This window comes from Carlito syrichta, unplaced genomic scaffold, assembly GCF_000164805.1.
Source record: "Carlito syrichta isolate Samal-C Ts95f unplaced genomic scaffold, Tarsius_syrichta-2.0.1 Scaffold269246, whole genome shotgun sequence".
NCBI classification, from domain to species: Eukaryota; Metazoa; Chordata; class Mammalia; order Primates; family Tarsiidae; genus Carlito; species Carlito syrichta.
The window spans coordinates 1-11796 of record NW_007213342.1 but is presented as its reverse complement, the minus strand read 5'-3'; the positions used below and the strand labels follow the sequence as shown (position 1 = coordinate 11796).

Here is an 11796-nt window from a genome sequence, read left to right as displayed (position 1 = left end):
CTGGGTTCCTGACAAAGGGCTGCTTGCCGGTTTTATGATGCATAGCAAATGAATGCTCACAGCCGCAGGGGCCAAAATAAGTATATGCTGTTCCATGGAAAATCTGCATCTTAATATTGCCAAGGTTTTGCTCCAGGGTTTCATGCAAAATTAGGTTTTTAAGGGCAGTTTAGTAACTTATTGAGATCATCAAGAAACATTACTTTGTTTGGAGGTGTGAGACAGCCAAAGGCAAGAGTAATTCTTTTTAATGCAACTTATTTAACATCCTTATGTTTGGGCAATAATCTGAACTTTAATCAGATCTTACATTACTCTTCACAGTCTACCCAGTTGCAAGTTCATTGCAAAATTGTAAAATATAAAGAATCCCATCTTCTGCTAAATGGTTTATTACACTATCAGACATTAATGTTGTTTTAATAAGGATATTTTTATTTAAGTAATAAAATTATATATTAGAAGAGAGTAGAATTCTACCTAATGAGTATTCAATGGGTTTTCCTTTGAATGGAGGTTTTTGTTTTTCTTTTGTCTTTTGTTTTTTCTTTTTTGATGATCAGAAAATAGACTTCAGTGAGTAGTAGAGACTTAGTATCAACCTTACTCAGTTTTAATGGCCTTTTCTGTGAACCTAAAGTTAAATTAGTTCCGTCATCATCTGGGTTCCATTTGGGTTTCCTTTATTAGGAAAGAAAATAAACAAATACGAGTATTTTCATCTTGCTTGGAGAAGTAGGGGTAGTTTGGGGAAGAAATCAGAATATATTTTCAAGCCCAATACCTGGGAATAAACCCAGAAAGAATCTAGAGCCAGGAGTAACAGTAGCTCCCGTCGCTCCTTGGGTAACTAACCATTCTGGGGCTATGAATTTGGGCTCTCTTATTCCCAAAAGCAAGTGGTAGAATGAGCTGGTAAGGCTGTCTAGTGAATTTTCTCTTTCTTGGAGACCTTGTCTGGGGTAAGATGGTTTTCAAAAAAATTAACCAGCAAGCAGGAAAATTGTGTGTGAAAAGCAGGTATGACCTGAAGTAAATCTCTTATAGTCCGTGAGTTTTACTTTTTCTTCTAAAAATTAGGGAGCAGGTTAATTCTTTCCCAATCAATTATGTGAAGATAAAACTAAAGAATAGTCAGACAGAAGTTGAGATAGGCTGAGGGTAGTTTAGTCATACTGTAGGGTACATAAGAATTGTCCGGGAAGTTAGATTAGGAAACTGCAGAAATCTGAGATCCACTTTTAAAGATCCCAACTCAATAGATCTGGGAATTTTTAATAAACACCTCAGGCATTTCCTAAAGCAAGTAGTTCAAGGACTATACTTTCAGAAAACAATGAACTAAATGTTCTCCAAGCTGGCATCTACCCTACCCTAGGATTTTGTTTGATTATGAGTGAGAAGCCCATCTCTCGCTGTTAAAACTTGGTCCCAATATTTCAGTGGTTTACAGAGATATTTACAATATGAAAGGATTAATAAAAAATTGTTGAGAAAGTAAAGAGGTAAAGGGAATATAACAGTGGGAAAATAATAAAGCCAGAGTAGGCTTAATGTCATGAAATGCAAATATATGGTTCTGTAATATTGTAAATATTTGATATCAAACTTACTGAAAACAACATCAAGAGCAAAACAAGTGCAAATAAGTCACCTTTACTGGCACAAGGACCTGAAGCCACATAGAGATACAAAGGTGATGTTCACCGCAGCATCCCTGTAATTGACAAAGATTTAGTGCAACACTATTTCTTACAGTCACTAGCTTTTGAGAGTCTATAGGTGCCAAAGCAATATCACCCAGTTTGTAGCTTGTGCCCACAGTTAGCTTCTTCCCACTGCTCTTTAACCTGGAAAGTAGCCTAGAGACTCCTGCTGGAGGTGTGTATGGCCAGGAACATCAAAGAAGCCAGACTCTAGAACCTGATTTGCATTGTTGCCCTTAACCTCCCTTCCCTTCCCCTTCTCTTGGAATATGTCCAGAGAAATCGCATCCTCTCTTGGCCAACTACCCTTCTAACCATCCCTGGGACAAGAGAGCCTGCCAACAACAACTATGAAATATTCACTCTATGTAGCGGAGTATACCAAACAGTCCAGACCAGAGCATTCTGGGTGGAGCCAGGGTGAGTTTACTGGCTGGGACCCCATAACCTTCCCCTGAATTCTGTGTCAGCCTTCCTTGGAGAGCATATTAAAGGGGAGAAAACACTCTGACCCTCTACTCACCTTAGGTTCATTATAATTTAGACTGGCAAAATCAGATCAACAAGAGAAAAACAAGAAAAAATTTCTTAACATGAGCATGATGCATAAACATGGAAACACTCAGTGATGAGTGACTCAAAGGTGTGTTTAGAACATGGGCTTATATATCATCTTAACAAAAAATAAAATTGTAGAGAGGTGACAAGACAATGGAAAATGACTTTTCACTCTCAGGGTGGCAAGTTGTGGGAAGGTAAATCAATTGGAAAACTAAGAAATGATAAGGGCTAGTCAGTAAGACTTGTGTAGATTCCTATGTTGCCTTTTTCAGGCTGATAAGGGTCTAAAGTTGTCTCTGGTGATTAGTTTCTGTTCTTCCTGGTAGAGAGGGTGAGATACATTTATAAATTTATGTCCTGCTTTTAGGAGATCAAGAGCTTTTTATGTATCTTCTTCTTTTCAATCACCTTCAGCTCAAAATAATCCTTTTGCCCAAGTGGTATCTCCTGGAATATTCTGCAACCCTTCAGTATCCTCCTGGCTGTGTGTTTCTTGATGCTGAAAGCAGTCATGCCTTCCTTGAATTCTGGCCTCTATCACTTTCTCCCTTTTCTTATAATCATTGACCTTCTGAACCATAAGACTCTTGAAGGTAACTTTTTAAATTCCATTTTGTGTGTTCCTTACATCTTTCACACTGTCTGTCACATAACTGGATTTATAGTAGGCTTTTAAACAAAAATAGCTATTATGACTATTGAGGATATGCTCATAAAGCAGTAACACTGATTGTACTGTGTGCTATGCACTACAGTAGCTACCTTACACATGCATTCTTTTTAATTTCATTGCCATTACTGATTTAGAAAATAAGTAATATGCCAGAGGTTACAAAACCAATAAAGTAATGTAGTTTAATTCGATTCTTTCTACTTTATCCATCTATCAGATGAATAATTTGCTATACTGTATTTAATTTTCCAGCTCTACATGACCAAATGTCCATAAAATGACAGTTACCTGGAAAGCTGAACATTTAATCTCTAGTTATAGTGACAGCTTGGAATTGTAGACAAGTCATTATGTTTATAGGTGCTTAAAACTTTATCAAAAATAGGGCTCTGCCAGGTGTGGTGGTGTGTGCCTGTAGTTCCAGCTACTCAAGAGGCTGAAATGGGAGGATTACTTGAGCCCAGGACTTCAAGGACAACCTGGGCAACATACTGAGACCTCGTCTCAAATTTTTTTAAATGGGGTTCAAATCAAGTCATGATCAGTCATAGCTGTGCTGTTGTATACAGCTTAGCACTGCCCATTTTAGCCCTTGATGTTCTTGGAACTTGAGCTACCACAGGCAGAAAAATTCAAAGCTCAGCGTTTATTCTCTGGTGATTTTCTGGCCAACTTGTTAAACTCAAATGTGGTACTTTGGTGATTACCCTAAACTTACTTGCTTTTATGTAAATAATCAAATGGATTGTTCCACCATTTAATGCCTTTATTTTTCCTCTCTCAACTGAGGTCTTGGTGTGATTATCATCGGCTTAGCCGTGACAGTGACTGGTATCACTGGTTTATCCACCTCTGCTATTGTCACAAATGGATATGTCAGAGGAGGTAATTAAACTTGTGACCTGTACGATCATTTGTAAGGTAAAGGCAACACAGGCTCTATTAGTTCACCACTGACCTTTCTGGAGTGTTTTCAAAGGTAATGCAAGTTGGTTTATTTTTACTCTTCCTCCCCCAGGCAAAAGGATGCAAGAAAAATGGGAAAGGTTAACCTTTGTCAAACCCCCAACTTTCTCATTCAGGTTCCTTTCAAGCAAGAAAGAAGGTTAAATGTCATGTTTTCTCTTTTCACAGCCAAGGTATATCCTCTCCCAGGACATCAGCATTAAGTCAACTTTTCCTTTTCAAGGCTACATTTTAGATTGTGTTTACTTTTGGAAACCATCCTTCATCAAAATGAGCCGTTCTCTGACTTCATCTTTATGCCAAGCATACCAGTTTCTCCTTAGCACAAAGAAACTCCATTGGGATCTGAGGCATGGACCCGAAAACTTAAAGGCAGTATAGTTTGCAGCGATAGGGAATCCAAGGAAAAAAAGTAAAATGTATTATCTTTTATCTTTCATTGCTAACAGGTCTTGGAGTTCTCATAATTCTTCTTTCCACCATGGTAACTTCTATTACTGGGTTGTCAACTTCTGCAATAGCAACTAACGGGTTTGTCCGTGGAGGTAAAATCTTTAAGATATCTAATGCCCTCATCATTTGCTACGGGTAGGCAAACATTTTTATATACTTTTGTGATGGGATCAAGGAAGTAGCCAAATATTCTTAAAGACTGGCTAGCCTTTTGGAGGAGCCAGATGAAGAAGAAAATGTAAGGTGCGGTGAGTATAGTCCAGGTCTACATTGATTTCTTTTCTAACGGTTCTCTCTGGCACATTGCAGGTCATGCCTTACAGAAGTGCACATTTCTTGGTTAAACATTTTATTTTTCAGGCCAGTCTGCATATCTCTTGCTGATGTTTCTTGGAAAACAACTCCTGCATATGGCTTCAGTTTTAAAGTTTAGTACATTTCAGGTATTTCCTACGCCCTTGTGGAAAGAGATCTTTTAGAACATTTCAGGTCTTCATAGGAAGATTGATCCTTCTGTGGCAAGATTCAGACCACTGACTTCTGAAGTACTGGTGACCTCTTTCAGTACTGGAGCCAAACACTTTTCTTGGGGGATTTTGCAGGTCTTGGAGTCATCATCATTGGCCTGAGTGTGGTAGTGACGACACTCACAGGTATTTCTATGTCTGCTATTTGTACAAATGGAGTAGTAAGAGGAGGTAAGTCCATTAATTTACTTATGACTACAGGTTTGGTGACTAATCATTTCTGAAGCTGATTTAATATCGGAAGTGAAATTTGAATTTGCTAATTAGTCTCCAACATCTTTTAAAAAATGAAACAAAGTAACCCAAAATTTAAAGATCAAGGCAAATTTTTTTCTCAAAAATATTTCTATAAAGTTAGAATATCTCCAGGAAATATTTATTTCACCTATTTCTTGTGATGAAACATGTTTATAAAGTGGAGAGTAACTATGTGTCTAGTAAGAAGTCATGGACTATTACAGTAAAATATATGGTTCCTTTGTACATTGGATGAACCTCTCTGGCTCTCTCCCAAGTATCCTCAGCATGGGTCTTCTGCAGTGCCCCAGTCCATAATGCTGACGATTCCTACTCAGTAAACCACTCCTGCACCTGGGACTCAGGATTCAGCCCAAACATTATGTTCCCAGTGGCCAATAGGCAAGGGAATATCATCAAAAGGAAAGAAAAAAATAAGGAATTACTTTCAAATCATCTAGGAGCATGTAGGCCTATGCAGAAAATAAATGGGATGAAGTTTATTGCTCTTCTCATTTCCCTTCGTCCCCCTACCCTTCCCTTTTGCTTTCTCTGGTTCTCTACTTAGGTCCCTCATCAGATCTCCCCACTCAGGGCCTTCTAAAACACTATCTGACACATAACACACTTTCACGCCTGTCTCTCATTTTGACCAACCCTGCCTGTCCCTCATTTTGATCAACCCTACCTAGGTCCCTGGCTAGCAAAGCTGTTGAATGTAATCTGTGTAAAGGAAATAATGGGGATTTGCTCCACCTAGAGAATATGTTGCACTTTTAGAGAGGACTTTGATTCATGAAGCTAAAAGAGTTTCTATAGTGAAAGAAAAATTTTAATCAGCAAAAAGTCATTTTGTTTTGTTTTTAGATGTCTCATTTAATGTCATTCTCATGCCAAATCCCTCTGCCTCCAAAACCACCTCAGTGATTCATGAAGCTAAAAGAGTTTCTATAGTGAAAGAAAAATTTTAATCAGCAAAAAGTCATTTTGTTTTGTTTTTAGGTGTCTCATTTAATGTCATTCTCATGCCAAATCCCTCTGCCTCCAAAACCACCTCAGTATTAGGAGTCACTAATTTACTGTGGTCTGTGATAATCAGGCCTCTTAACATCTAGTCCTATCTACTTTCAGTAACCTGCTCTAGGGACTTCCTAGGCCATTGGCCAATCTAGTTCAGTCTTTCATATGCACAGATGTACACAGCCTTGTCTAGAACTATTTTTTCAATGTCCAAGAGAGAAGGAATTGTTCCAAGGCCCTCCCTACTTTTCTTCCACTTGCTACCCCTATGCATATATGACTACTTGGTAATAATCATGCCTTCTTGAACTAAAACCATAGAAAACCAAGCCTCACTTATGGAATGGATAGTACCTAGCACTAGACACATATTTTATGCAGTGAATATGTACCAGGAAAGTGTATCTATGTAAAAGGTATGAAATATAAATATATAAAATTGTATATGCAACAGAAAGGAAGTTAGAAGATAAACTTCACCCACTTCATTTTCTATCCAGGCTTTCCTACTCCTGAAAACTTTTTGATAGAAAATTTTACTTCAGTTGCATTATTCATTGAACATTTCAATATTGCTTAAATACAAATAATTTTTGTGTAAAGTTTGCTGTGTTTTCATTTGTAGCTTATCTTTTACATTTAGGTTTTAATCAATTGGATTTTATGGTTAGGATACTGCTATTATAGATGATGTACAGAGTACCAAGAAGGGCTATTTTTCATTAGGGTGATACAAAATTCCTAAAATTATTAGAATGTTATCATATTTTTATTAGATTAATTCACATTTCAAATGCTCTCAGATGTTCAAAATTATCTGGTCTTATAAACAAGCAGTTCCTCCATGTAAAGTGTGTTCATTTCTTGTTTCAGGTGGGGCCTACTACCTCATTTCCAGAAGTTTAGGCCCCGAGTTCGGTGGGTCAATAGGCTTGATCTTTGCTTTTGCCAATGCAGTGGCTGTTGCTATGTATGTGGTGGGATTTGCTGAGACTGTGGTAGATCTTCTTAAGGTAATTAAAAGCTTTTCTTTTCTTTAGCCAAGCAAGATAATTCCATTAGTTTGCTTTTCCAGGGCACTAGGGGCTATTAGTATAGCCAGATGAAAGGAAAAAAGTTGGATATAGTGGAAGGAGCCTGGGCTTGGCATCAGAAGATTTGGCTTGAAGTCCAGGCGCTCACATTTGCCAGCTGAGAGACATTGCATCAGCTCCTTGATTCATCTGAACCTTGTTTTCCAAATCTATAATATGGGTTATAATTCTGTTAAATGTATTTCACAGAAGTGTGGTATAGATCAAGTGAAATAGTGTGTAAAATAATGGATATTACTATCAGAAGCAATACTATGATTATGGTTATAGAGCTCCAAAGGGAAAGAAAGTTTAAACATTAAAATAACTCACTGCAGAAAACTAGGCATTTTCTAGGTAGGTGGCCAGTCTAGGGTGGTGCATGCTCAAGCACATTAACTAACTGGTATACCAACTAACTTCTAGTCCTTTCTTCATGCTAGTGAAGGTATTCACTGAATTCAATTGGTAAAAGTGCAACTATTTTAAAATTAGATAAATAAATAAGCTTATAAGTTATAAATTTATATTATCTTCAAGAGCTGTATTATCAGGTTTTTGTGGTCTGTTCTTAAATTGAATAGCACTTAATTTCCAGCATTCACATTGTAAAACCATTTTTATTTTTCTAGATTTCCTCTAATATGCAAAAGTGAGTGCTCATTCTTCTGAAGCAAAACAAAACTTGTATATGTACACACACTTTTACTGAGTGCTACAATAGCTTCCAAAACTATGACTAGAAAGAATCTCTAAAACTTCTAACTCCTAACCTTAGCTATCAAAGGTCTATTTCCACAGAAAAAAAAATTAACGCTAGGTTCTTTAACTTCTCAAATTTTGAATGTTTCAATTTGCTATTATCCTAAATGGCCCCAGGTGTTAGTACACAATATTTCTTTTTACTGTTAAATGCTATAATAAGCACCAGGAGCAGTGGCTCACACCTGTAATCCCAGCACTTTGGGAAGTGGAAGCTAGAGGATTGTCTGAGTCCAGGGTTTTGACACAAGCCTGGGCAACCTGGCCAGACCTCGTCTCTACCATAAATAAATTTTTAAAAATTAGCAAGGTGTGTTGGCGTGCACCTGTAGTTGCAGTTACTTGGAAGGCTGAGGCGGAAGGATCGCCTGAGTGCAACAGGTTGAGGCTGCGGTGGCCATGAGCATGCCACTGCATTCCAACCTGGGCAACAGAGTGAGACTCTGACTTAAAAAAAAAAAAAGCTACAGTGAGACACACTTGCAAAAAGCTGTATCTCTAACCATTTAATATTTCACACCCCCAGGAGAGCGACTCAATGATGGTGGATCCAACCAATGACATCCGGATTATAGGCTCTATCACGGTGGTGATTCTTTTAGGAATTTCAGTAGCTGGAATGGAATGGGAAGCAAAGGTGAATTTCTCAAAAATGATATTATCAACATCATCTGGTCAGGTCCTGAAAAAAATTTCAGGAATAGGAGGAACCCCAAACTCAGAAAGAATTGCTGTTATTATTTACTATGGTGAAAGGATCAGGTTAGTGCTATGTGGAACACCAAAACCACAAAGCACAAAATCCAGACAGTCATGATTCAACTCACAAGTCACGTGACAATCCTGTGTTTTGTCCTTCTTTGTGCTGTCATCACAGCGACACAGCCACCGAGGTGGCTGCCATCTTCATGCACAGGCCCCTTATGATCACAGCAATGATGCACTCTGGAAGCCTGTGTCTCTCAATCACAAACTCTGGTATTGCCTTTTAAGCTGCCTGTGGATGTTAAAGCCCAAAAGAAATGACAAGTGTATTGGGAGAAGGTACTAGAGGCAAAAGCATTCATTCTCTTCTGAAACTTAGTACTTCACCAGCAACTTTGAGGGCATCATATGCTGCAGGACCACAAAACAACTGAGTTTAACTAGTTATAAAACAGATAGCAAATTTCTGAATAATGGTAAGCATACCTTTTGCCTCCTTTATGAATCTACCGTGATTGATACAATTGAAAATGTTCCTACGCGCCTGGAGTTGAAGTAACTAGAGCTCAAGTGGTTGTAAGAAATGGAAAGATGTTCAAAGACTCCCATCTATAAAAGGCAGTAGAAAACATTCTTACATGATGTTTTTTAGATTTTGCATTTGCACATTAAACAAAAATGTATTAAGTGCCTACCATGTGATGAACATTCTGCTTGGCACTAGGTGTTCAGTTTTGACCAAAACAGGCAATCCCTGCCCTAGTTCAATATATGGTCTGTGGATATATGAGTAATAAACAAGTGAATGAATAAATTTAAAATGATAAATTATAGAAAGTGCTGTAAAGAAAATAAACAGAATACTGAGAAAGAAACAAAACAAAAACAAGGGGAAGTCTACTGTAAACTACTTTACTCCCAGGGGAGCAGTGAAATTTAATGGTTGTCAAAGCTAGTATTTAAAGCCCCAGTTCTATAGTCAGAGTACCTGGATTTAGATCTGGTTTATATCTCTGTGACCTTCAGTAAATTATTTAAACTCTCTGTGCCTCAGTTTCTTTATCTTTAAACTGGTGATAATAATATTACCTATATCATAGGGTTGTTAGCTTGTTAGTGGTATTATCTACCTAAATAAACATATGCAGGTGAAGTTAAAACTACACCTGTTCTATTGTAAGTCCTCAGTGAACATATAGGTGTTATTATTTAGATTAAGTGGTCAAGAAAGGCCTCTCTGAGGAGATAACAGACTTAAAGGACGAGAAGAAGAAAATACTGTAAGCAAAGAATAGAGTGAAGTATATCCCAGGTAAAGGAAATACCATATGATAACACCAAGTCATAAAAGCCTTGAAATATTGGAAGACCATCTGGCCAGTCTACCTTGCAGATTGCTTGTACTGAGCACACAGCGGCAGCCTGATATCAAGTGCCCTGGGCATCACAGGTATTCTACGTATCATTCTGTGTGCTCAAACTCCTTCTGCAGTTAGCACTGGGAAAAGCAAGAAACTGTAGGTGCTCTCCCTGGAAAAAAACTCATCTATCAGTGTTAAAACTTTTAGCTCCATTTACATTACTGTAGGAGTTACTCACCTGCTACTTGGAATGTTCTTGAAATGTCACCTTCAAGTGTCCAAACACATGCTTCCAATGAAAATGTAGTGTCTACATCCAGGAAGAATAAGGCTCATTGAGATGCCATTCTATAGAGATGCATTTATTACCTACTCTGGGTAGCAAAGTCTGAACTAAAATAATGAGATAGAGTCTTTCTCCAATGTATAATCATAACTTTCATAATATGTAAAAAGCTAAATAAATCTAATGTGGTCTCCTTTTACTTTGCCATTCCAGGCTCAAGTGATTCTTCTGGTCATTCTTCTCATTGCTATTGCAAACTTCTTCATTGGAACAGTCATTCCATCCAACAATGAAAAAAAGGCCAGAGGTTTCTTTAATTACCAAGGTACATGTGACAAATTAGTTGCTTTTCAATAACTGGTTCTCCATTGCCCCCCTCATCACCATTCTCACCAGCCCAACCCTAGTCTTTGGAAGTTCAGTGTGGTCCAGAGTGAGACCAGTTGACTTAGAGTTGGATTCAGGAGATCCCATGTTGTGTCTTAGTCCTGCCACTGAGCAGCTAGACAAATCAAACATTTTGGGGGCTCAGATTTTCCTGCTAAAGTAATAAAACATAATAAGAACTTTCTGGGGGAATTTTGATGTGCAAATAAGATAGGAATGTGAAAGTGTCTTGTAAACCTTAAAGTGCTGGACAGATGGTTGTTGCTGTCAAATGACAGCAATAGAGAGCATATGAAGGGGAAAAGAACACAGCTAGGATAATTTGTTTAACCGCTACAGAGCACCAAAGTTAAACAGAGCCATTTCTTCCTGCTAGACTTTTGTGCACCTTGATTTCCTATAGCATTACTTAGTTAAGCCTCAATTTCCGGTCAGATTTTCAGGCATAAAAGGCTGTAAGAATGAATTAGTGTAGTGTCCTATGATAACATCACTGAACATGAAATCCAACCTCTGTCTCTCCTATTCTACTCCTCCTATACACTCTTTGCTCTCCTTCCTCTCTAGCTTACTCAATAATCCACTGCTGTGATTTTTCTCTTAAATATTTCCCTTCATTATTTACTCAGTCGCCAGTACTTGTTTCCTTTTTATATCACATCACCTCTTTTTTCCTGATTCTTTTTCTCATAAAAAGTGTTTTATTTGTTTTGCATGTTACTATACTTTTCCTTTCTATTATTTTCCATCCTTCCCACTCTTACCAGATTTTGTTTCTTTATTTTTGCATTTCAGATTCTTTTGTTCACAATTTTCTCCCTCCTCTTTTTATCATTTTCCTTTCTTTTTCTCTTCTAGATTGTTTAAGTAATTTGATGACAACTTCCAGGATAGCATTATTTTATGAACAAAGCTCCTCACTATATTATATTGAGAATTTTGTATAAAGATTTAGAATCCAATCTCTGGGAACAAGGATTAAAGAGATTAGAACATTAGTAGTAAAATTGTAAAGCCGGGCTCGGTGGCTCAGCCTGTAATCCCGCGCCTTTGGGAGGCTGAGGTGAGTGGATTGCCTG

General features: G+C 37.7%; 1 protein-coding gene across 1 annotated transcript; it reads left to right on the top strand.

Moving 5' to 3' along the window:
• Positions 1 to 2778: 2778 nt before the first annotated feature.
• On the top strand, positions 2779 to 10655 carry LOC103254086 (solute carrier family 12 member 1-like; the record flags this gene model as incomplete). The annotated part of the gene is made up of 5 exons (XM_008052247.2): positions 2779 to 2860; positions 3730 to 3825; positions 7017 to 7156; positions 8505 to 8615; positions 10544 to 10655. Coding segments are annotated over exons 1-5 (541 nt in total), but the record flags the coding sequence as incomplete, so codon positions are not given.
• Between the last annotated feature and the right edge of the window lie 1141 nt (positions 10656 to 11796).